We start from the raw sequence: 27,779 nt of genomic DNA on the forward strand, positions 1-27,779 counted from the left end.
CAGGGGCTGAATTCGGCTGAGCGGGCATCTGGCTCTGCAGCGCTGGGCCCTGGGCTTGCAGCCGCGTCCCAGCATGCCGTGCAGCGCGGCCATATTGCCCCAGCACCGAAGGCTGCGACCGTCCAGGCTGGACGGGGGGAGCGGGGGCGGAAGAGCCCTGCCTCGAGCCAGCATGGTGGCAATATGGACCACATGGAGCAGGCAGGGGTCAAGTTACACAAAAACCACAAGCCAGTGCATGTGCAGGGCGAGTGTCTGAGCAAAGGAGAAAAAGAGTGAGTTAGTAGTGCGATAGAGAGATAAAGATTAGATAAAGACAACTTCTAATTCATTAAAATAAATCCTTTCCCTTAATTATTGATAATGAATCTGCTCTTTAATCTTTCTCTTTCTTCCTTCTCTTATCTGCCTGTGTCAGCACTTTGTCTCTCTGGGTTGGTGTTGGGTGGTAAGGCCTAGTTGTCAGCCACCCAAGGGCAGCAGTCAGCAACATCACATGCTGCTCATACTGTATAAAGGAATCTTTTACTACTGTCCTTTTACTGTGTTGCTGGTCAAAGAAGCCCAAGATTTTTCAGTATCCCTAGATCCTATAAAAGATTAATCTGTTTTTCTGATTATTCACTCACATCAAAACTCAAATAACGTCACAACAAAGCCACTGCAACAAGAAGAGACTGGTGTGGCACATTATAACCCTGACCAACATACACCAATGATGAGCACTGTGTTATGATCTTCGTGCAACATCAGCAAACTGAGTTTGTGTGCTTGCAAACATGAAGCTCCATTTCCCAGAGGTCTGTGCATCTCATGTAGTCCCGGTGTGGTACTGGCAAGCCCTCAGCGACCCCTTGCTCACCTTTGTGTTTGCTGGCTGCTTGTTTGAACAGGAGCCAGCGGACAGCGCCTCGCTGTTTACCCTACTCAATATTTCATGGAGAATGAACACTTGCAGAATGAGGGATTGCGTTAATATTGCTGTTAAAATTAAGCGATAATTAAAATTTGTTAGTTTAAAAGCCATCGCAGTCTATAAAAGTTTGATTACTGGAAAATTAGGTGCATTAAGTTTTTATGGGTTGGCCTGTGCTATCGCTTGGGAACGATTTTTATGCACTTGTCATGGGCATATGGTGCAGAATTGTTAGAGTGTGTGTGTTTGTGAGTAGGGGGCTATGAGGGAAGCATGCTGGTTCTCCGAAAAGCTGACACACTTTAATGCTAAAATCTCCACCCCTGTGGTCTTGCTCATCATTAGTTAAAGCAGAGTTTATTCCACAGCCTGATAACAGTGACTGTAACAAAATGCCAATTATAAATCTGGGCCTGTCTCTTGGAATAGAGATGTTAGAGGTCATGTTCATCCTAACTACTTTATGGTGAGGTCATGTGGCCAGTGAGGTCACATCAGATCTTTTGCCTGGGCAGGGTATTGCTAGATCGACATTTAGCTCCTTGTGGGTGCATCTGGGTCCTATTGGCTGCTATTACTAATAGTAATGTTAGTTAACAGTCGACAGCTTGTCCCATAGTTGGAAGCCACTCATCATGTTAGAGCAACATGACCTTGACTTGTGGAATAAATCTGCAGTAGTAGTTTGTCTTCTTATAACAACCTCATTGTCAACCTAATCTTGGTCGTGCAACTGCAACAGTTTCTCCGGTTTTTGAAGTTTTTCTTTCCCTAAGAATGATGTCACCCACCGCTGAAGCCCAAGTGACATTACTCAGCCAGACAAGAACGGTGAATGTGAACAGTTCACCTTCATATTCATTTCACATCCTGTGGCACAAAACCAGGCAGTTATATAGTGACACAATTGTGTGGCTAACTGTTGACAGTGGTTGGACATTATACAGAATGGGACTGTGGAAAAACTGGGCTGTTGCCAGCCTGTTTTTCTTCTCTATTGAAACATCAGACTGTCATGGCAGAAATAGATGTTGCCAGGCATCACTAATGAACCAATTAATCAATGAATTAGCTGAGCAGCGATTAAATTAATGCGAGCTGGACGGGCAAGCAGCACTCGTGGATATATCCTGGGGAAGGTGATTAACATACACAGAACAGGCAGCGATCAACAAGGCCACTATTAAGTTGGACAACTTCCTGAACTTTTCTCTTTTCAGCTAAATATAGCAATGCTTAATTCACTTTATTTTTATGTGGACTAGAGACATGTTATCAAATTTTCCCATGTGGCTTCACAGCAATGCTATTATGCTGTGGAACTCTGTTTTCAACAGATATTGTCATCTGTATTTTACTGTGTTATAATTTTTTCTCAATTGCTTCTAAGGGTATTTTTTTCTATAGTTATTTTGTAGATTGATGAGAGGTGTAGATTTGAATAGTTTCCTTATTATAAAGAAAGCTTTCCTAAACATTAGTATAATTACGTATTAATGTCTAATGAAATAAGTAAAAGTATGGTGTGATTTCAACATTACAGAAATGTTTTGAAATGTTTAAAATAGAATAAGAAATACCTGCACGTTAAGTCACACATAACATTTCTAATAAAATATTCTTTTGAATCTTATCTCCTCATATAGTCCCAAAACATTTACTACATATTTGATGTTTAGTGAGAATGTTTGCACTCATATCTATAACTTTTTTTTTTCTTTAATTTTTGACAATGTCTGGTTAAAATTAGGGCCTATGCACCACATTGTTTTAAGCGGGCTATAAGGCCCTTTAGGAGCCTCCAAGGAGTCTCCAGCAAAATGAGGAACAGTCTGTGTTCACTGCACAATATTTCACTAGAAATTATTGCATTTAGAGAATATGAAAGAATGATAGCTGTAATTATAGGTTTCATTTTTACCACTATTATTTTCTTGCAGTCAGTGTAGATAGTTCTGCAAATCATCACTAAATCAACAATAACTATTTTCCCTTTTGAACCTATGGGACTAAATTTTACAAACTGTGAAGCTTACTGTCAGATCTACCTGATTTCTGTAGGATCTTGTTTGGATGTGTGTGTTTAGTGCCCAAGTACGTAGAATTCATTATAATCATCTCAGTGTGGGCTGTTGGTCCATAACTGTAGTATATAATCCCCTAAGATCCAAAGTCTCCAGCCCCACCACATTCTGCTTGAGCTAAGATCTTATAAGAAAAGGGGGTGGGTGGGTGGTGGACTCTCTTGATTATGTGACATCCTCCGGAAGACTGTTGGAGTTGTTTCCTCCATTACTTAGAGAGGGAAAGAAGAGGCCTTTTCACTATTGAGACTGTCACTCTCAATTTGGGCTAACGGTAAGCATGCACAAGGCCTCCTGGATATTCCCCCCACCTGCTCTCAACCCACTCTCTCTCACCCCCCTCCCCAAACAGACACACACACCCACACCACCCCCAGCGTTCCCTCCCCCTGCAGTGTATTGCCGTGGTGACAGTTTGATTAGATCATCAATCGTGGCCGTTAACAGCGGTTTTCCTGAGCACCTGGACCGGCAGGTCACAGCTGGCTCTGAGCTACCGCTGTCCCCCTGACCCAGAGCTGTGTGTGTACAGAAGACACACACGTACATGCAGTTCACATGTGTTTGTGTGTGTACAACTGGCCCTTTGTATTGTAGTTCTGAACTTTGAAGTGCATGTATGTTTATTTGTACTATGAACAGTCCCATGTGCAAGTCAAGTGTGTGGCAGACATGGTGATGCAAGTGTCTCTATCTATTTGCAAGCATAGTCATGTTTGTGCATGTGTATGCGTACATGTGATGTTGAAGTGACCCCAATACAGTGCAGAGTTTTATTTGGATGTCCACTGCGGTTACAATTCAATACAAATGAGAGATGAATTCCCCGAGGGCCTTTTGACCCACCTTACTTAATATTTTCCAATATGTTTTTTGTCTGACCTATAAGGTCACAGCATTAATGAATGTGTTAATTCTTGACAGTGCTTTTGAGAGAATGCTTTCTAGAGAATGAGATGATGACAGGCGAAAATAGAAATGTTTGTCCATGTTGAAAGACTGTCGGAGGAATAAAATTAGAGGAAAAATGCAGACGCATCTGTATCTGTGTGTTCTCAACCAGGTACTTTCCAGACTCTATTGTTCTCTGTGTTTGCAGATGTATAGATACCAGGGTGTATGGCTATCCATCTATAACCCCACACACACTCTTTACTGTAGCTACGACACAGCACACTTCACAAACACACATATACATAAATCCACCTGCTTCCCAGTGTTGTCTTCAGCGGCTGTATCAGGTTCCTCATTGTTCTGGTAAAGCAGTTAAATTTATGGGCTAACAATAATGGGACAAAGTGTGTGTCTCGTTGCGATTCTTCAGGTATTCCATGATTAAATAAATGTCCCCAGTCTTTTCATAAAGCTTGTTTATGGCAGTGTGGCACCATATGCTACTGCTCCCACCCCACCCACCCATCTTTCCCTCTCTCTCTCCGTTCAATTCTCTTTCTCTTTGTCTCTCTGTGTCTCTGACTATGCTTCATACACTGCCCTACACTGTCTCTACCAGATGCAGACTTGCCATTATTCTGTGGTGGAGTCGTGGTGGAGAAACTAAAGTTGTGAATTAACATGTAGAAGCCATTATGGAGTGATGATAATATCCATCTGCGCTGTTCATAGGTGCTACTTAGTAAATTGTCTGCGCTGTAATGGCACAAAAGTAGCAATACAATTCTATTTAATCATCTCTGAGGTCTGTTAACGTCATTTCTGTTAAGTAGATGTTCGCATGTGACTTATTTGTTGGATCCACTTGAGTATTTGATGCAGCTTTGCGTTGGTCTGGCCTGTTGGTCAGATCAGAGTAATGGAAATGCTTGTGGATAGTGGTGGGAATAGCCAAGACAGATATGTGAGACATACCACATACAACAAGGAAAAAAAAAAACATGTTCCCATACAACAAACAGTATGGGAATGAATAAAATCACAATATAAGACTCACCTACAAAAAATATGACAGATCAAGTTCTTCACTGATGCTAGTTCAACTATATTTAATGCATTTATGTGTAATAATTGTAATGAGGTGATGGAACCATGATTTGCATGCATTTAGTGCTGAGTCGAATATGTCAGTTTTCTGTTCAGAGATGCAACTCTTTAGAGGTCTCTTTGTTTGCCCAATAGGTCATAGGTCATAATTTTAGTCAAAAGTTTAGATGCATTTTCTTACTCAACTGAAAGAGAAAGTGTGTCCCAGCTTTTGACTATTAGTTAAAATAAATGTTGTTGCAGTATCTATCATATCAACACATTAAGTTGTGCATGTGAAACACGTATGAACCCTGATGCTCATTTTTGTCTTTACCTGAAGAGTCCATAACACTCCAGTCTTTTGTGGCTGGATAGTTTTGACTACACAGGCAAAGCAGTGAAAGTTAAGACTAGTAATTAATTCTAAAAAGCAGCGTATGACTGTATGTGGTGTCAGGGGACAGGAAAAAAAAAATGTTTTTACAAAGCAAAGTCAGAAAACCAATTAACTTTTCCAGCCAGGACACGGTAGCAAACATGTGAGATTCTCTTGTTTGGTTCTGTTGTGGTATAAGGCCAGAGACAGAGAGATGGAATTTGTATACTATAGACTTTTGTTGTGATTATTAATGACCATTTCACATTAAACTGGTCCTGCTAATATACTCGACAAAGGCCCACATCACCTGAGCCATGAGGACGATGGAGGTGGCCCTGTCCCCCTTGTCCAGCCAACGCTGTAGCGGCTACCCTGCTATCCCCCCCACCCAATGACCAAGATTAATGAAACCTCCGCCGTTTTTAATTAGCGCGGCTGCAGTCATCAATTACGTCTGCCCCACCCCAAATACAAATATTGTTATATTTGGGGGGAAAATTCTTGATTTATGTCACTGTGGTGGCCGAAGGAGTGAGATGAATGGCCTCCTATCATGGTCATTTGCAGGGATGAGGAGGAGGAGAAGAGAAAGCACGGTGGGTGGAGAGGGGGTGGGGGCACAATAAGATCACTGGGGGGGAGCAGTTATGTCGCACAAATAGTTGAGTAGAGGACATGGACAGGGAAAGCCAAATCTACAGGGAAGGAACAGTCTAGGTCTCAGTGCCCCTGTGCAGGGATCTGACTCCAACTGTCCAGGAGCTTAATTAGACTTTCCTTGAACCCACAGCTGTATGATACCAGGTTTTGTTTTGTTTTTTGTGAGCTGATGTGAGTAGCAGGTAGTTGGAGATTGCTTTCATGTACCAGTCAAAGTCCTGTTTATGGGAGCGATTGTTGGGCTTTTGGAAAACATTTGCTTGAACAACTGCATCAGTCACGTTTATTCGTTTGAGTAAATCCGGATGTATTATGTTTATTAAAAAAAGATCACAGATTAAAATGTTCATATGCCTTTTTGCTCAATTTTAAGGTGATTTGACTCCACAATATTTAATAGCTGCCAAATGTTTACATAAATATGAATCAATTTTGCCTCTTCAAAATATACAAGGCCATAATCAGCCATTATTAGTAATATGATCTTTACTCTCTTAATAGAAACATAATTAGTCAAGTATTAAAGTGTTGTCTTATGTTTGAGGGCCATTTTGCAGAGTACAAAAGAGTCTCCATGATTTTCCATGCTTTGTTTTAGTCTGCAGGGCCTTTTAACAACAACTCTTGTTGCCCCAGTGGATTTTTTTTAATGTCATGTGCGCGCTGCTACTGGTACATTTGTCAGTGGTTTTTATTGGATTGTAACTTTTCTAATGTTTTTGGCTAGTATAAAGCTGCATATTGGATGTTAGTATTTGTGAGATCAGTAAATGTCCCAAAGGTCAGTTTCTTGATTGTTACTTAAACACAAGGGATCTGGGTGTCAGAGCAGATTTAAAGCTAACATTTTCCGCTAGTCAGTTTTGATGTGTTTTCTACAACAGCATCCGGAGGCAGGTTGGAGTTGCTGGCTGAATTTTTGCCACATATAATAACATCACTCATCACAGCTCATAAACTAAGAAAGGCCATTTAATACATAGAAGTGTTGAAAAAAAACAAAGCATAGGCAAAATACAGTGCTGCAACTTAATGTTTGTCCCTGTGAAAAGAAATAGCACCTGTGCCAGATCCTTTTCTCTCTGCTGCTTTTCTGTCTCCACTACACTCACATTCAGTGGGTTGTCTCTGAATGTGCTTAGCGCAGTACAGTTCAGTGCTTGTGAATGCAGACTGGACTTGTAGTTGAAGCCTGCCTGGTCCAGCTTGTTCTGATACAGCACAGCATAGAAAGATATACACAGTGCAGACACAATATTTGCATCGGTCCTAAGGGTTTTTCCACATCTTTTTTTCTTTATGGGTTTTTATGTCTCTTCTGGTTGTTGCTCAAACTAAGTCTAGGCTGGCTTTTCTTTTATTTGCATTCTGGTAAAAATTGAATTATGGAGAAAAATAAACTCTACTCCAGATCAGCTATTCAAAATGGGAGGGAAAAAAGGAAGCTATAGGGGGCCTGTTCATAAATGATCATACTAATGTAGCTCCTTTCTGCACTTCTTCACACAGTTGCTAATATCTGACTAGGATGTGTCGTAATAATAACGCAGTATATGCTGCTTTATGACTTGAAGATGTGCACAGCTGTCTCCTGTGGTCTAGGAGTTTGGGGTGTTTGCGCTGCGGTGAGCCACCAGCCATTTCACTTGTGCTGGCCACACACACACATGCACGCAGATTTTATACCCTGACTGCCACGGCCATCGCCTGCCCACTGACTCCAGAGAAAAGGGTGGGAAACATCTTGAATATTTTATGAAGCTCGGGAACCCCACCTCTGTTTTCCCCACCCTGCAAACCACTTCTGCTATGTCCAGCAGTGCACACACACATACATAGCAGCAGAAAAAACAGAAATAATGTTTTAAATGCAATCATTGTCAGGCCCAAACAATGTCATTTATCAAGGGAGCATTTGGGACTGTATAATAAGTTTCACATTATTAATACAATTTTTCATCCTCTGTCAAGCCTATCTGATTTATGGCACGCGTATGATCTAAGGTGATCATTGAATTACAATTCCAGTAATAACAGAGAGAATGGACCTGGTCTTTTACTTCTGCTCGCTGGAGCACACACACCCACACACGCAAAATCCTGAATGAACAGCCTCCAGTTGCAACATACAGCAATTACACACAACATACAACAGTCACTATCGCCTTATCTGTGTCATAACTTTTAATGGTCATACCACGAAGCAAATTTTCTAAATATCTGTGAGCTGAACCAATATACCAGCTTCCTAATTTCAGCAAACAAAAGAGGAGAGGGGGAAAAAAGCATTAAATGAACCTAGGCCCCTGTTAATTAGATCAGGGATAAAGCTCATTATTCTAAAATTATATTGGGGCCCAGAGAGTAAATATGAGAGGTCTGCTAGGGGCTCAGTAATGCGACGAGGATGCACGTCGTTACAGGGCCAAATGATTTACAGCTAGATGCTGTTTGATGTATAGACTGTACCTTTTATTAAGTGGATGTCGTTATGGTCACTGGCTCAGTCATTTCCCTTTGTGTCTAATCAAAATCCATATCCAGACACGCAGCCTTCCAGACCACAGTTGTTCCAGATGGGAAAGAAAATACAATGGGAATGTCGGCATTTCCTTTCCACAACCACCTCCTCCAATGCCTCCAGCCTGGGCTCACATTCAGCAAACGCTACCAGAAATGCTCACAATGCAGATAATATAATCTAACAAACAACAACAACAAATAAACAAATAGAAATGTGAAATTGTTTTGAGGTAATTAAATAACAAAGACAGACTCCTATCATAACATTTGGATCTAGTTTGAGCAAGTATTTGCACTATTAGCAGTCCTGCTTTTTCACTTTATCAGATTAGCTTGTTGTTGAGGGCCTGCTGATCGGCGTCATACATCATCCCGTTTGATTTCTGTTTAGAGCAAATTTGGGGAAGCTGCTAATTGGATTGCAAGAGTCTAGCCCCGGTTAAAGATGGTAAACAGCAGAGCAGACTTGTCCCCCAGCTCTCAGCCTCACAGGCTTCTGAAACGCCAACTCTCCTCAGGATCGCCACAATTTATGACACATTTTCTCTGTATTCTTAAAAGATAATTAGGTTTATCACCCTTTTTTTTTTTCTCTCGGCCCCCCTCCTTCTTTCCCTTTTGTGTACCTGGAGCACACAATCGCAGCGTAAAAACATAAATATTTCTGCAGCACAGCAGCGCTGGCAGGTGAGCCTAATGAAATTCTAGGAGTGTAATTTGATTTACGAGGTGCTAATGCGGCCTGATATTAGAGAGAAAAAGCTCTGATATGGCTGCCTTGTGCTGTATTTAAGGCCTATCAGAAGCCTGATAAAGAGCATCCTGTCCTCAGCACTGCAGCTGAGTTATTGTTGCAGATATTCATATTGATAGTAATTCTTCCCGACGCAATTTAGTGCTGGCAATCTATAAATATGGAGATAATAGTTAATTTTGGTGGCTGTTCTGATTGCGATGCTTTAAATTCACGTCATACAAAAAACTTGGAGCCGTGAAGCATCTGGACACTTTTTAAAGTGCCAGTTAAAGCACAGTTCTGGGGGGGGGGTTGAGGAAAGGCCTTTGACCGAACAGTGTCACGGCAATCTGATTTCCAGTATTTCTCTGTTGCTGCTAATTTCAGCAAGAAGCTTTTTGAAGCTCCTGATTTGCAGTTTTAGGTTTAAAACATTTTGATTCATCATCTGATATGCTTTAAACCTATTAAGCTTTTAAATTATCTGAGTCAGGAACAAGACAGCACACCAGTACAAACGCACACAGTGAAATAGATCATTTCAGGACACTTTGCTCAGAATCATGTTTTTTCATTGTCTTGCAAAAAAAAAAGACTTTTGTAATTTAAGGTTGTCTAAATGTGTGTGTGTGTTGAATTGTGAGCGAGTATGTCTCTCCAAGCGTGTGTGCGCAATTCCAAGTCTCACATTTTAGGTTTGTGTGTTTCAATGTGTGTTTGGGACTGTTGAGCTATGGCTCATAATAAAAACAGGCAATAACAGGGCCACCACAGAGGGACCTGGCCTTTGTGCCTCCCTGCTCCCCCACGCTCCCCTCCATGCTAGCTCCTTCTCTTCGTGGCCTCTCCCCACCCCCTAAGTTATGGGCTGAATAACAGCCTCAACAATATTAAGATAACATTTCCTGATTGTTTGTCAGGCAGGAGGCTCCTTCACCCTGCTTTCATCACGTCCACCATGTTCATTAAATTGACAATTTGTATTTGCCCTACAGCGGGATAAACAGCAGCTTATCTGATAGGCCTGGTCTTTTATTATTTATTTCATTATCTTTTTTTTTTCTTCTCCTCCTCCTCTTCTTTCTCCTGGGATTGAAGGTAAACATAAATCAGCAGCAGCATCTCTGTTGTGTGCCGTTGTTTATATTGCAGTCATATGCAGCAGCAACCCTCTCAAAGGAGGTTCATCTACAATACTCTGCAGACACATGTGGCCTCTTCATGGAGGTTTTAGTTGTTGTTTTGTGTGACATGCTGGCTGCACACTCCTGTAGGTCTCAATATGATGTAGCTCCATAGATATTTCATTTTAAAATGCCCTTCTTCTAGGATAATGCTTGGACTTGTTCCTAAGAGATTCTGCTCTTCTTTCCAAAGCAGACTTTGCACTGCAGGCCAGAGCTTGTTGTCTTTGTTCATTTGAATGTTAAACTAGCGCCATCCAGGAAACTGATTTGAGTACCCGCAGACCGCATTGACTGCAGCACTTTCTAAAGCGTTTCTCCTAGGCACCGTGAGCGATGACGTTGTCTGGTTCGATGTCTTAGCCGAAGAACAAGCCTGTCATCGGTCCACATTGTGCCCGCAAACGAAAAATAACGAAGCCAGCGACCTTACTTAGGAAACAGTTGTCCCAGAAATTTAATCTTTTCCTCATTTTTTACCCAACACCCCCTTCTAATCAGGTTTCAATTGACTGCCATTGAAGGAAGAGCCTCTACTCAGACACATATATAGGTCCGAACCCAGTCAGACACCATTTAAGGCTTACTCAGTCTTCCTCCCAATATCTTGGAGAGCTCAGGGCCAAATGATTTAATCTTCATTCAGCTAATTTAGTCTGGATTTAAGCTGCTGGGTTGTCGAAGTGCAGAGTGATGGAGTCTGAAAACAGGATGGGAGGGAAAGGCAGAGGAGGGGAGAACGGAAGGAAGGAGGGAGGGAAACAGAGAGCAAGAACGATAAAGATAGAACGATGGAGGGAGAAAGAGAGAGATGAGGGAGGAGGAGGAGGGGGCTGAAGATGATGATCCATCCTGACCCTAGTGAATGCTGTCATGTTCCTCCCTCTAGGTAATCTCTCTCACTCACTCGCTATTTTGCATGTGAAAATGCTCTCCTGACAGTTGCATATCAGATAAATTTTCCCTCTCTTTTTTCCCTCCCCCCCCTTTCCCTTCGCCAAATAAACAACAGTCTTCACTTTGAAGTTGTCTGTTTGTGTCAGTTTGGCTTGAGGCGAGAGTCGGCCTCTCTCCCTCTTTCTGTCTTTGTGTTGCAGTGTGAGAGCATCGGCGGATTATTTCCTCTCACACTGACTGGCCAACACAACCTGAAACCCCGGATTCCTTAGCTGTCTGAAAAGGCCAACACAATTAATCCAGTCAATTAAAATTACTTTGTGTTTACATGTCACCTGATTAGGGTGATACTCTACAGTGTAAAACCAAGCTCAGCAATGAGCATGGGTGTTAGTTCAACTCCAAACAAAAAAATGTCTTTCTTTCTGATGCAGGGTCTTGTGTAGTTTAGCAATATTTTTTTTCTCTCTTTTGCTCTTGATCATACAAAAGCTGCCCTGTTAGAATACACTATTGCTTAACTTCCAATCTGGAGCAGATGATTACAGCTTCTACTAAATATTCTACCAGATCCCTCTCAAAAAAGCACAACCTCGCCACTTGGGGGCGATCATGAGTGTGTGGTAATGTATTAGGTCTGTCTTTCCACTCCCTTGTTTGAGGTACAATAACTCCTCCTGAGGGATAGCACAGCAAAGGCCAGTGTGGCCGGTGATCTTCTGACAGTTTCCCTACATCCCTGAACAGAACAGAGGATCAGACCATAGCTTAGAAATGGTAATTAGTGACAGTACAGACAAAGCACCAGGCAACTTTCTGAACATAGAGGTAAGAGGCCTTCCTCGGTTTGACTAAATCTGCAGTGGGTGTCAATCGTATCGATTCCCTTAAAAAAGGGAGGAGTAAGGAGAGGGAAGAGAAAGAGAGATACACGAGGAAGAAAAGCAGGCATGCAGCTTGATGACTAGAAGTAGAACTCTAGAGCTTTTTATTCTGTTTATGGTGGCAATTGCTATTCAGGGTTTGACAGGAACAGGAAAAAGCTAGGCATCAATCAATGCAAGATAATTCATTCTAAATAGGGCCTTGTTTTTGTTCTCTCTTTTTTGCATATTTGAATGTAAATTTTTTTTGCTCCAATATTTAAATGTTGACTGTGGTTTGGCCTTTGTAGCTTTTGGTAATTTTACACCAAATAGACCAAGCACTTTAAACAAAGGGCTAATTTAGGACCTAGGTTGGGTCAAAACAATGTTAATAAAACTTGCCTTGCGCACACAACATTTCTAGCTAATTAGAATGTGTACATGCCAGTAAATCTGTTTTTATAATCACAAGGAATCCTACAAGTAAAAATCATCCGCAAAATCATCACAATCATCATCACCATCCTACACCCACAGTTTGTTTACAGGACTGTAGTACGCATTTGTGCATACATCAGTTTGAAAGCGAAACATGTCTTTGCTTGTTTCCTTTGCTTCATACAGTACATTTAGAAATTACAGCCATAGACATTTCTATCCCTAATATGCCCAGTTTAAGGACATTGTCAACTATGTTGAATCTGAAATAGGTTGCTTTTGTCAGCATTTTGGGAATTTATGTGTGTGTGGGAATTTATTTATTTAATTGATTTTGTAAATTCAATTCTGGGAAACATCTTAATGTTCTTTAAATGTTTTAAATTTGGAGACTTCTCTGTCTCACTTACTTCTGTGTCTCCATCTTTGCTTTTCTCCCTCCTTCACAACCATGCATGCACACACACTAAACCTGTCTCCCTCCTTCTATCTCTCTCTCCTCCCTCTGCCTCCTACCTTTGGTGTGTTTTCCATGGTGGCTGGCTGTTTAGAGGCAGTATGCATATGTATGGGTGAGACGGTGGATCGTGACGAAATCTGACATGCGGGGACAAGATCAAAGCGCGCCATCTGATCCCATAAAAACAGACGCAAAACCTCCTCTCATCCTTACAAAACCCCCACTGATAGTCAACTCTGCCAGCCCCGACTCCTCCATCTTCTCTCTTCTCCTCCTGCCTCCTATTTTTCTCTCATTTTTCCTCCATCCCAGCATGCAGCATGCCCACATCAAGGCCTGCCTGCCTGTCTGACTTCACGATCACGCCCTGTGATAAACAATGGCCCGTTTAGCTCATAAAGCAGGAGTGTTGTGCATAATGCTTACAATAAAAGATAGCATCTCTTCACTCGTCTTATTTACCTCTCCCATGGTGGCACGGCCGAAGAGCTGTTCTATAAATACCACAGAGAGGAAGCAAAGAGAAGGAGTTGCAGATGTACATCTGTTCATCAAATAAAGTCTTTGCCAGGTCAGTTGATGAGAATTGGAGGAAAACACTGATCTGAATATGTATTTGAGCTTACAACCAGGTGATAAAGGTGCCATTTTAAAGCTGCTCCATCTTAAAATGTCCTCTCTGCTAGCATATGATGACATCCATATCAGGTTTAGATTCATCTTCACAAAACATATAGATTGATACGGAAGCCAGGACACATTTTCCTCTCCAACTCTCCCTCTCACCACCTCCCCATCTTTAATTCCCTCCTTTCTCTCTCCTGCCCCCCCCCCCCCACCATTTTTCATGCCCCCCCTTCCAGTAAGGAAGATGTACGACTTTGAATTATTGATTCAGACACATGCTACATGCTGCTTGGAGTCATTATTTGTTCAGGTGAGTGTCATGCTGCTCACTATGAAACAGATACCACAGGGAGTAAGCGACACAATCAGGACTTAAAGACAGCCGCCCTCCCTAAAATAACATGGCCCTTGCTGCAAGACGAATGCTCCCCAAAACCCAACTTCATTTGTTTATGACTCAAGCATTAGTCATTCTGCGCCTAAATTATAGCACGGGGGTAAAGATTAATCCAAGCACAGGCTTTTTCTATTGTTTTTATTTCTTTGTGTCTTTTAAAGCCTTGTAACACAGCAAATGACTATAGATCCCAGCATCCTACACATTGATTTAAAAAAAAAAAAAAAAAAAAAAAAAAAAAACACACATAGCTTTTGTTGAATCGTAGGCGTCGGCATGAAGAATAGACAGATGTCCATGTAAAGGAAGCATGCCATGCATATTCACATCTTTACTCTTCAAATGATTCTTTGGCACCATACAACAAAACAACATACACCACACATGATTAATCATGCTTTTGCATTTATTGGATTGATACTGACTCTACAAAGCACGGCGAGTGCTGATGTTGTGAAGATGACGTGAAGAGAAATAGAAGGGACATGTTTGGAAAGAAGCTCTGGTAGAAGCGCTAAGAGAGAAGCAGAAGGTAACATGTTGCTAACCGTTCATTTAGCCCCGGCTAAGTGGTCAGGGACGTTGGACAGGTGAACTCGATTCTCCCCACTGGCCCTGTGGTGTGTGTGTGTGTGTGTGTGTGTGTGTGTGTGTGTGTGTGTGTGTGTGTGTGCGTGTGTGACTGTAACAGAATTTCTCTAGTCCTCTGGGCCCTGGTGCAAAGCAGAGAATAAATGGTGGAGGTGGCAGTCCAGGACAGAAAAATCAATGCCTGCTTATACAGACATGACACACCAGCAGACAACTGCGTTCTGTGTGTGTGTGCGTAAGGGGTGGAGGGTGAATGAGGGGAGGAGGGGGGCATAGATGTACAGCGTGCAATCATATGGCCCTGTGCTCTATGGGTGTGAGTGCTAGTGCCCAACAACTTCTATTTGCTTTCTCACGGGGTAGATATTCTAGCATTTTACATCAGCTCTGGGATCAGTAAATATCTCCTCATTCATCCTCATGACCCTCTGCCTTTCTTCTTCTCTTTCAGGAAGTTTGAATGCAAGTTGTGTGAACGCTCCTTCAGTGAAAAATGGGCGCTGAACAACCACATGAAACTGCACAGTGGGGAGAAACCATATAAGTGTGCCTGGCCGTCTTGTCACTACGCCTTCCTCAACCTGTCAGCCATGAAGGACCACTACAGGACACACACTGGTGAGACACTGAGAGCGAGCAACCTCCACTGTGAACCATTACTGCTTTACGCCTACATAAACACATTGACTGACACTCTAAACTGCAAAATTCATGAGATTTGCTTTTTACAGGCAATCAGTGTTTTTATGAGTTGGGGACAAAGGGTTATTTATCAAGAAACACTATACTTGGATCAAACAACATGTACTTTTTTTTCCTCTATAGCTGTAGACTGTTTAGCAAAATGAAGGTTATGCGTTAGCTGTGAAAATCTCACATTAATTATGAATCTTCACAGCTTTGTTTGGAATAAATATACACACTTTTTTGGCTGATAATAGTCATGACTTGTCCATCTGTACTGATTTTCAACATACAGAGAAAGTTGAGAACAAGTTGTTGGCATCTTGTAGACACTCTGTTAAATGGTTAAACTCTTTTGTCCAGATCCTGATAGACCCCCATCACTAATATGTGATGTTGCATCAGCCAGTTCTATTTCAATAGAGGCACTTAATAACCAAAGAAAGAAAGAAAGAAAACAGAATGAAAAGATGTTTGATTTTCATGTTTGTTTTTGTTTTCTGCTGATTGTGGACATTAAGATAGTGTGTATTCCCCAGAATCCATCTGGTCACTAAGTGTATGTGTGTTCCCCAAGCCCAGCTGGTCAGCAAATGTGTGTTCATCAAATCCATCTGATCCACAAGACTGTGTTTTTTTTTCCCCCAAACTGAACTCGTCCAGTGTATGTTGGTATAAAAAAATCTGGGATAAGGGAAAAATGCAAACGTATTTGAATGTGTTAGTTTCTCTCACATTTGATCGAAAAAGAGAACCATTAAAAAACTAGTCGACTCCCAAATAATTAAAGCAGACATCTCAATTATTTATAACCATTAATTTTTAAAAGCTACATTTTGTTTTGAAAATGTCATGTATATGTATTTGGAGCTAGCCAGATAAATCAAAAATTTTTCAATATACACTAGAGATTGATGTGAAAATCCCCAATTCTACCTGCATTTTATATCTTTTTTATTTTTACATTGGTTCCAATATAAAAAGCTTAAAGTTTAAAAAAAGGAAAAAGTTGAAAAATCAGTGGGTATACATATGGAGCGCCTTTTCTTTCTGATTCAATTCTTTCCTCTTGTTTCTGTACTTAATGTACAGTACACTGTGGGAATGTTCGGGTTTTTTTCACTTTCTAAAAACTCTGGATAGACAGATGGTGTGGTGGGCAGTGGAAGGATACTGTCTTGAATAATAGCCCCTCTATAGGAGCCCAAGTCAGCCTGTTTGAAAGTGTCTTTATGCTGCAGCCCAGCAGTTTCCCCTCGCCCTCAGTAATGTCCCACACACGGCTACTTGATGCCCTTTTAAGTCAATGACAGGAGCAACAGCAGCCAGTGGCCTGACAGCCTGACTGAGCGCTTGCAGGGGAGCCCTCCATCCGTCATGGGTGCCTGCTGCGTGTGTGTGTGTGTGTGTAAGTGTAAGACTTACTTGATGTTATTTTAAATGTGTTTTAACAGTGATGTAACGTCAAGGCGCCTCTGACATAATTAGAGGTTTTATTTTCATTTGTTTCCAGCCCTCATCATTTCCCATCAAGCAGCTGGCATCACGCTGTCGCCTAGCTGTCACCTGGAGAGGCGTGGGGTGGTGTGCGGCGGAGGTGTGTGTGTGTCATTGTGAGTTTGGCAGAAGGAAACACAAACTTGACTGAAGTGATTGAGCTGCAATAAAGAGAGTGATTGGATAAGAGTGCTTGAAAGATCAAGGGTGACCAAGTACATAACAAAATGAGAGAATTAAGATTAAACCTGAAACAACGTTATTTTCGTAAGCGACAAGACCTAACTTGATTAGCAAGACCCAAAAAAGCTAACGCATTTTGCTCTTCTGTGACCTACGACACTCCTTTGCCAGTTGTAATTGGTGCAGGGTTGGACGGCTTGCTACAGCTATGCAATCACTGCAATTACATTCCAGCAGCTAACCTGACACACTGAAATATTATCTGCATGTGTGTGATCTGTTTAAAGGTTATAAATCGGCTCCTTCACGGCGCTAAGATGTAATACTAACAAAATAAGTAGGAGATTTAAAAGTTAAACTAATCTGTCCTGAGAACCAAACAGTCAGTAATAGAGGCTGTGTGAGTTACAGAGCATGTGTGTGTGGGCTATATGGAGACTCACAGGACGATGACTAAATGAGGACTTTGTACTGCAGCTGAATGTAATGATACACACATCTGGCTTATTAGTTTAACTGTAAAACTAAAAGTGTTATCCCTCTATCAAAAACTTCATCACAGTGTCAGGTTTTGACTTAGTTTTTGTCAAGTGTATATAAGAAATCATAAAAATATATATGTACATTCACCCAAATCCATCTTTAGCAATGCACCACAAATACAAGTGCAGCATTCAGATGCAGCTCGGTAAGACGAGGTTGCCTAACTCACATTTATTAACCTTCTTCCCTGAACAGAGATTATCCAGTCATAACCAGGTAACCAGGCATGGCAGGCCTGTCAGGATTAGATTTCTTTCAGGTAGAAGTAGTTGTGCATGGGACCGAAGTAAGAATTTGGAGTGTATGCTAACAGGAGTAGATAAATTCTGCCCCTGTTTCATATCAGTCACCTTAATAAGTTGTTTGTCAAGGCTCACCCAAACTTTTCTGTAAAACTGTATATCTGCCGTCATTGTCATTGTCATTGTAAACTGCAGTGGGTCTGTTTTGACGGGCTTGGCAACAAAAAGTAAGGGAGCTGTAGTTTAGAAAAATAAAAACAGCAAAATCAGAATACATATTTTACTTTGCTCCCATGATGACATCCTAGCAATACTAACAGCCCAGACTAAGGAGTCCTGAACAGAAAGTGTCTAATTTTATCATCCTATGGATAGACTGGCCAGTTATGGCATGCACAACAGATAGCCCCGCCCTCCCCCGCATAAAAGGAACACATTAACACCTCAAGCTTTCTTTCTCCTGTCTCTAACCGGATTCATTGTTCTTCTCTGATTTGTGTGTTTTTTATGTTAATCACTCCCTCCTCACACGTCATGTCTGAGGGAGGGGGAGGGGGGCAGGTTTGGGGGATTCAGTAGTCGTCAACCACCAGGGTCATTTGTAACGGCTGATGAATGAGCGACTCAAATAAATAAATAAGTGCACTGCATCTGACCCACCCAGCTTTTCTCAGGCTCTTGGGTGTTGTGGGTGTGTGTGTGTGCACGTGTGTGTGTGTGTGTGAACACAGCGACAGGGCCACAATTGATTTCCTCATTGCTTCAGTTTGTCGCTTAATCTGGCGATATGCTGATAAATCTTTGCACTTTGTCAATTAATTTCCCTGAAAAATGAGACCCAAAATGGCGAACACATCAATACAGCAGCGGATTCCGTGTCAAAAATTAAGCGGTAAAATTAATTGCCCTCCCATCCGCTCCTGCTAAAACATAACTAATGAGGGAGGCAATTATAGCTGCATGCAGACTCCTCCGGGGTTATTTAAAACACACACACACGTACATACATATATATTCACGCACATGCAAAGAGAGGTTGTATATTTTGACTTCAAAGTTCTTTTATTCTCTCCCAATAAGGCGTATTTAATTCCAGTAAGGGGTGAAGGGTTTAGGTGTATCACCGGAACAAAGGAAAAGGACCAATGAGGCAATGTTCAAATGGCTAAAAAGTTTAAGGGCTGACACATTGGCAGGAAATGTAGTTTAGGGGCATTTTTATGACTGTTGTTTGTCAGACTTTGGATACAGTGGGTTGTGTGCGCTTCTAAGTGGATGCTTGTGACCTATAGCGTAATTTGTTTGTTTATAGCGTGGTGTGTCTGGCCTTCACCTCTGCACGGGAGCAGCTTAGGGATGATGCTTGCTTTCAGGGTATCTGAGATCAGATGCAAGTCAGACTTAAGGTGGGGTTCTGTAAAGAATATGCTTTTAGAGTTACTGTTACACTAGAGTAAAGTTTATGGGAAGACTAAGTGTTTTTTGTGCACAGATAAAAGGAATAAACATAGTCTATGCGAGACTGTGTGGTGGGTGAGCAGAGTCCGTGCTGAGGTAGCCAACCAGTGTTGACAGCAGCGCGTCACTCTTGTACTTACCCCACCGAACCGTCCCCACCCAGGTCCTCAGAGGGCTCACCGCCACAGACCAGCAGATGAAAAGCACACATGTAATTTATCGCCAACGTTTCCTCCTCAAGAATAATTGTGGCGACCGCGGCTGGGCGCACGGATCGATGGCTATGGATTTTTCTGTGGTGGGGTCTTGTAGCATTGGGCGTAATGAGAGATGGAGAAGGAGGGGGGATGTGGAGGAAGGACTGGCGCTGTTTTTCTAATAGGGAGAAAAGGTCTGACCAGATGCCTAGTGATTATTGAGAGTTCAGAGAAACCAAAATAACAGAATTTATTTGCCTACTCATTCATTTTAATTAAAGGCTTTACAAAATATTTTCCTCAACCAGCAATTGGGTGCTATATGAAGAAAATTTTATAGTTATATCATCTTTGATTATTTTACATTAGGGATTTCTGCGTTTGTATTTTGTCCATATTTTTTACTCTGCACAGTAGTTTGGAGTGGGGCTCAGGTCGCAAAATGTAATGTCATGTACTTTTATGCAACAATCAGGATTTTAGCAAAAGTACACAGTCACTACTACAAACACACTGTGCACAAAACCTTTTTTCCCAGGATTTTAAATTTGACCCAACATCAGCGGATGTTTGTGGGGGTGTTTGCTTACGTTGCCAGGTCACTGTCAATCAAGTATGATATGAACCAAACCCACACAATACTGATGGAGCAGATTGGCTTGAGTTTTTGACTGTTAAGTTAAATAATGCATTAGGATGTTTTTTAATTTGTGTTGCCTGTTAAATCACTACAATTTAATGGGGACTTGAAATCAAGTAAAAAAAGAATTTGTCTCCATTGTTTGGTGTAAAGTGTTACAGTATTTCTGATAGTGAGAGATCTAGTGTTAATCATTTTGATGCTAAGTCCTTCCCAGTTTTCATATTTACACAAAATTCTAGTACTGTTGTGGCCACAGATACAAAATATTTTGCTTTCTGTGTCACATATTCAGATCCTGCTTTTTTTTTTTTCAAGAACATCAAATTTCAGGTGTTTAGAACAGCAAATGTAAAGGAATGATTTCCTGCAGCTACAAAAAGTAGCAGAATGGATATTTATTTATACGAAAACATTATTCCCTTAAAAGCCATTCACTCTGAGACTGAAAAGTGAACCTGTACGAATCAGCTAACGAATGCACCTTTTTAAGGCTGTTTTTCTCCCCTCTAAGTGGCACTGCATTAAAACTCTTCTCACAGTTGAGTGACTTTAAATGGGTGTAATAGAGAAAACTTGAGGCTGCATTGTCTCTGCGGACTCGGTGAAAGCTGCTATCTGTGCAGAAGAGGAGCAAAGCACTGCCAAGGCCCAGATGGAAGAGTCACCCAAATGTGTTTTCAGTACATTGCAAGATCTGGAGTTCAGCATCAGCATTTAGATAAATGTTTCAGTGATGTTAGCCCCGCTAAATATACCTACATATATGTTAGCTTGTGTGGCACTTAGTGTTTCGATACATGTGCTGTTATACAACAGGTACATACCACACACCACATGTAGTCTTGTGTGTGTGTGTGGGGTGATTTTCATGCACATCTGTGTCCATTTTATAAATGTATTTGTGTGTACACATGCATGTTTTTCCCTGAGTGAGCCTTATCACAAATGTTACTGTGTGTGTGTTTGTGTGCGTGAGAGGTAGAAATACAGAAATGGAGAGAGCGAGAGACAGAGACCATCATGATGTTAATGACAGGGCCAGATGCAGGGAAGAGAGGAGGAGTGTAAAAAAGCTCTCCACGCTCCCCATCTGGAAGGCATCGCCCCCAAATGAAGTTGTACAAAACCATCCCATTGATAATAAAGCTAATTTTTATGGCTCTGACAAGTATGTAATTATGTTCAGCGGTGCTTTTCAGATTTTATCACAGTCAATAAACCACACTGGCAATTTCCCGTCCCCCATTTGACATATTTACACGGATCCATCTGATTGGAGGAATTAGTTAGCTGTGAGAGTTCTGATGGATATACACTAGTGATCTGTGACTTCTGCTTGGCTCATCTGTTAGCCAACTAGACTCGCTGCTCATCTGTTCAGTCTGTCTCTTCTTTTCTCAGTTTCTGCCGTTTCCCTCCTTTACATAATTCTCCAATCCATTAACTCAGTATTTCTTTGTCTTTTACTTGAGCTCTCAGATTTTGCTCAGTGGCACCTTGAAAGTAGTTTTGAGTCAAGGGTGTATTTTCCTTCCTCCACACACACACACACACACACACACACACACAAATCTACTTTTAATAATCCTTCACTTACTATCACCATATAATAATTGAAGTTGTATTTTTCCCTATTTTATTTAGCACCCTTATTAATGTTATTGCAACTTTAAAATAAAAGATATATTAGTGACACATTAATTATGCTGAGCTATATTTAGTTGAGACAGACCGAAGAAAAACAGCTGAAACAAGATAAATGTCCTGAATTGTATAGCATCACATGCTTATAAGATTGAAAGCACAAGCATTAGCAGTTTCTTCTATTATTAATAATGGCATGTCTTGCATTCAACCATAAACATGTTGTCTTTTAATTTAATTAAGCTCAATAAGCATAATTAAACCTAACAACCTTAAATATTAAATGCTTGTTGTGCTTCTTACAGTATTCAACTATTACAAATTTTCTGCTATCTGCCTTATATTGTTTTTCACCGTAATCTTAATTTCAAGTTGAGTCAAAATTCTCTGACATGGTCTTAATATGTACCTTTTGTTTCCTGTAGATGACTCCTTCTAAATGAGGCAGGAATGCATTACTAAATGTTGTTGTACTGAAAGATTATTGAGGTATATTACAGAATCACATATCTTTCGGTTTTCTAACATTGCACGCAGTCATTTTGTTTTCTGTTGCTGTTTGTTTGTTTTTGTGCGTACATGGCCAGTTTACAAAAGTCACTGAAGTAATAAGAATAAGTGGATAGACACGTAAAAAATCTAAGATGTGAAAGAAACCTTCATTCACAGAAAAATCAAACGTGAGTGCACCCACAGTGTTGTGTTCTCATTAAGTTTAGTCTATTAACTGTGATTGTTGTTCACAATGGGACATTTAATTAGGTAATAATTACAGTTGTAATACCAAGTTGGCATGTGGTCCAGTTCAGACAAAGTTTAATAGGTTGTATCGGCTAACATAAAGCTGATGAAAATCTGATCCTGACACTGCTGAACTTTACTGTGTTTAATCCACCTCTAGTGTTGTGCCTGCTCTGTTTTACCAAGGCTGCTCGTTGTCAAAGAGAAAATTACTGTGGGAATGTTAAAAATCATTTGGACGAATTAAGGTCACCGAATCAAACATAGATGATGCCAAATAATAGTCGCTAAGCTATGTATCACATTTTGTCTTCACTCTTTTTCAATTTAGGTGTATAAAACATTCAGCTAGTTGCTTTTACTGGTTAAAATGACAAATGTTATCAGTGGCAGACCATATGAATCATTCCTAATTAATGTTAAATTCAGAGCAACATGTCAACTGAGACCTGTCCTTTCACCCAAAGAGAGCTGGGATAGGCTCTAGCAGATCCCCGTGACCCTGGTTAGGAATAAGTGGGTATATATAATGGATGGATGTCAACTGAACAAAATGAAACTCATCTGTTGACAGGTTTGTGTGTCTGCAGTCATCAAAGATCAGTTCCGAGGCAGGACCCTTGACTCTGTACCAGTTCAGTGTGTGTCTGTCATTCCAATAAATTGAACAGTGTGGTACCTATCCTGTCCAGTGGGTTATGTCACATCAAATTCAGCAGTCAGATTCTCCTTTTAACTACCATGAATTGAAGCTAAATAATTGAATGTTTTTTCAAACAGGACCTTCAGTATTTGAATGAAAAAGTATCTCACTGTGAGAAGTATTGTGTCAGATTAAGGCGACTGCGGCTTTTATTTCATTATATCAGTTACATATTTATTCAACATTTAGGACAAATGTACTGTAAGTATCTGATTAAACTATGTTTTGGCAGTTACCCAATATCAAAGGACTGGACAGGACCAAATACCTTGATCAAGACATCCCTAGTAATTACTGTTTATTTATTTGACCTGGTACTTTGTTCAAACCTTGTGTGACTTTCTGGTTACTTTTGTTTCCACATAAAAAAAAAAAAAAATTAAGATCATAGTCAAAATTAAGAGGAATTTTAAAGAATAACTTACATTTTGGTTCTTTGAGGGAGCTCTGAATTTGAATGAAAATATTTCAAAAATGTAAAAGAGACAAAAGTTGTTTTTTTTTCCACGGGTCAGTGTCTTGCTGCCATTCTGGTTTCCCATATGTTTTCCTCCATCACTGATGCCGCTAATGCCCATTTTCTTCTTCTCTCAATTTGTCTCTATAGGAGAGAAGTCTTATCTGTGTGATCTGTGTGGTTTTGCGGGAGGCACGAGACACGCCCTTACCAAACACAGACGCCAACATACAGGTACGCAGCAACACATAAATCCTGAACTTATGTCACAAGCTAATCTAAACACACAAACTAAATTCTGTATGTGCAGACCTTCATAGTTTGGAGTGGTGATGGAAGTGAACATCAGAACAGCCACAGGATGTTTTGTTCCACATTTAGCAACTGTATAACTCACATACATACAGTCCACACATACAGGCATATCTGTCTGACATGTCTCTGTCAGTGATAGGCATGTGTACCAGTATGGCTGACTGAATCTGAGATTTTTAATTTCAGTTATCATTTCACCATGTCATTCTGTCGCTTACGGAAATTGCATTTTTCAGATAGGCTGTCAATAACAAGTGCTTTTGTGGAAATTGGGATAGTGAAACAAATACTGTTCTTAACCGTTGTCTGGCAGGCGCCCAAGGATCAAGAATCCTGTTATAAATATTCATTTAGGTTTTCATAATTTATTTTGTTTACTCCTCAGATTCTCTTCAATTTCCCCCCAAAATCTCCAATTTCTGCTCTTCTCTCCAGTGTTGACATGTGTCAATTCCACAGATTTAGCTGCATATTCAAATTTGTTGGGACCAGCCTGTCTAACAGAATATGCTTGTCAGAGTTTGACCAATATATATTTTAAGAACCCCGGCTAATGCCAATGTTTTTTCTGGTTCAAGTTTTCTAAAGACAATGTTGTGCCATTGTTTGGAATCAGAAAAAAAATTGCTCTTTCATGTTCTGAAGTCAGTGGCTAATCTTCCTGTCATTGAAGCATTATTCAAACAACCACTGGACACAACTACTGTAGAGTCCATTGAATGCCCTGTTAATGAACATCCTAAATCCACTGAAGGTTAGTGCCTCCCTAAAACAAGGTGAAGAGGATTTATTACAGGTTGTACATACATCCTTTGAAGCCATCTTGTAAAAACTGCTATTAGTCTGTCATTTGAAATAAAAATAATTCTAATAGAAAGCTCCCAGTCAGCACAGACCTTTTGTGTGTTTCATGGGAAACCAAGCAGAACAGTGACCCTTACGGACTGGAGTTTGACACTCCTGGGGTGTGTACTGTATGTGTCTATCTGTCAATGAAAACATTTAATTAATCTCAATCTCACCACCCATTTCTGTTTCTTTTCACCCAATCCGCCCGCAGGAGAGAGGCCTTTCAAATGCAAGCTCTGCAACTTCGCCTCCACCACACAGTCCCACCTGTCACGGCACAAACGCGTTCACACTGGGGAGAAACCATACCGCTGCCCCTGGTGCGACTACAGGTACTGGCTCATTGACCTGCCCATGGTTGGTGGCGCTGATGGTCACTACCATAGTACTGATGAGGGTTTTATAGGTAGGGATTGCAGTCTGTAGGGGATACATTAGAATGATTGTTGTGTGTGTGCGTGCTTGTGTGTGTGTGTATGACAGAGATGTTGAGATAGCAGGTGGCATTGTACGGTAGTTTGGAGGGGTTAGGGTGAGCGTGGCATTAATGCTAGAGGTTTTGAGTGTGTGTGTGTGTGTGTGTGTGTGTGTGTGTGTGTGTGTGTGTAATTGTACTTCTGTCTTTGTGAAGAACCATTTTGAGCACAATCCTGTGAGAGTGAAGAAATGTTGGTCTCTGTCCTCACTTTGTCCACACTCCTGTTTGACGGTTAACACTAAATGATTTTGAGGAGGGATTAGGGTTAGGCAGTTAGTTGTGATGATTAAGGTTAGTGTAAAGGTCTAGGGAATGCATTATGTCAATGAGTGTAAAATAGAAGCACAAGTGTGTGTGTGGGTTTGTGTGTCTGTCTGTGTGTGAGAAGGGTGGATATGAGAGGTGGAGGGCAGACAAGTCTAATCTCCACCACACGGCTGCATCTCATCATTTTGCCATCATCAACAGGCCCAGCCAGATTCCCCCACAACACACATACACACACTCTCTCTCACACACGCACACACAGTGTCACTGTCACTGGCAGGTCCCTGTCATTAAAACACCATCATACCACATCAGTAATTACACAGGAAATTGTCGGTGAAATTGAAAAAGTTTTGGCTGGCATTGCACATCTCCATCTCCCTCTCTTTTTCTTCCTCGCCTTGTTTCTCTCTCTCTGTCTTTCTCTCATCAAGTGCTTCCTCGTCAGGTTGTGGCAGAAGAGTGTGAAAGGGAATGATCTCAAACCCATCATTGGTTTTAGATGTACTCTTCATTCCTTTTTTCCCCTTTGTGACAAAATCATTTTAGCAGCTTGCTACACCTGCTCTGCTGTAGTGAAGCAATCGACTCGTTTCGTCTGTCTTTTGTATCCAGGCCAACTTAAAAAGAATGAAATAGTTATTGTAGTGTAGTAGTTATTGTAGTGAGGATATTATTTCATAATTATCAATGGATTGTCTCACCTTGTACTTGGACCAGACTGAAATATTGTAACAATGACTGGATGGATTGTCACGAAATTTTGCACAAACATACACGGTCCTACAATCATTTATGATTCTGTGGCTGTTCATCAGGTGCTGCCATGTGGTTGACAATTTTCTTTTTATTGAAATGTCTCAATTATTGGGTGGATTGTCATGAAATTTTGTACAGCCATTCACGGTTCCCAGAGAATGAATTCTAATGCCTTTTGTAATCCTCTGACATTTCATCTAGGACCATGATCAGGTAAAACTTAAATACACTGTTTGAACCAAATACTAAACTAATGACTTTCCCATCAGCTTTTGCTGTACTTTGTAATAAGTGCTTAGTAACAAATATTGCCATCCTATCATGATAAACTAAGCAGGTAAACATGATAAACTTTACATCTGGTAGACACCAGCATGTTACCATTGCCACTGTGAGCATGTTAGTTTGCCGATGTTATAAGCACTGCTGTGCCCAGGTAAATCCTCATAAATCCACTAGCATGGCTGTAGACTGTTAGGCCTTCTTAGATTCAAACTGCCCATAGTTTGCATTAATTTTGAAAACTGCATGGATGTTGTTTTGTCCAGAATTGACTATCTTTCTTTTGCTGACTCCAGTCCAAATATCTCATTAAACTTTTTTACTAGATCAAAGGGTTGAAAGTAATAAAGTGTTATTCTCCATGTAATAGTTCATCATATAAATTGGTTGATTTTTTTTCTTTCTGTTTTTTTTAATCTGAGTGGAAATTTTGGTCCCATTTCAAACCACTACACTGGACTAACACCAGTATCATAAAACAAGCCAAATGTTCCTGGCGCCATTGTTCATGCACTGATACTTAATGATCATTATAGATAGTGGCAAATGAAACAGTAAATTAGAATCCCAATTAACATTTTGGTGGCCCCAGGAGTCTGAGGGGTCCAGAGGGGAGGTAAGAGGGACCAATGTGGGAGGGGGGAGGGAGGATGGGGAAACGCCCCGCTGGTTTACTAATGTGAGGATGAGGAATTGTATTTGGGGCCCTCTTATTGCCTTGAGGGCCCTCACCAGCTTTTAAACTCTGAATACATGTCTAAAACCCTGATGTCTCTGGTGACCTGACAACAATATGGAGATCCAAAAAGACTCAGTTCGTTTGACCTTTCAATGTTAACTAGCCTTATGAAATGAGTCAAATGAAACTGTTGACAGTTTTTGGTTATAGAAAATGTCTATATCTGTTTTAAAAGGCTATATCTGATATGCCTCATTAAAATATCCATATTAAATGTTATAAATGACATCTATGGTTCCCACTTGATACAATGTTGTCTCCATCAAGGCTTCTCAAATGCATGTAAATGAACAGGGAGTGAATGATGTATCAAATGCCACTCATCTCCTATTCAGACACAGATAATAGAGGGAGATA

General features: G+C 40.8%; 1 protein-coding gene across 3 annotated transcripts in view; it reads left to right on the forward strand.

The window, feature by feature from the left end:
- znf407 (zinc finger protein 407) overlaps nt 1–27,779 on the forward strand; it is a 137,129-nt gene that overhangs the window by 66,593 nt on the left and 42,757 nt on the right. For all 3 annotated transcript variants that reach the window (XM_026293650.2, XM_026293653.1, XM_026293651.1), the window contains exons 6-8: nt 15,193–15,359; nt 23,884–23,967; nt 25,109–25,229. In XM_026293650.2, coding sequence (XP_026149435.1) covers nt 15,193–15,359; nt 23,884–23,967; nt 25,109–25,229 — 372 coding nt within the window. The remainder of the gene's footprint in view (nt 1–15,192; nt 15,360–23,883; nt 23,968–25,108; nt 25,230–27,779) is intronic.

This window comes from Mastacembelus armatus, chromosome 16, assembly GCF_900324485.2.
Source record: "Mastacembelus armatus chromosome 16, fMasArm1.2, whole genome shotgun sequence".
Classification (NCBI taxonomy): domain Eukaryota; kingdom Metazoa; phylum Chordata; class Actinopteri; order Synbranchiformes; family Mastacembelidae; genus Mastacembelus; species Mastacembelus armatus.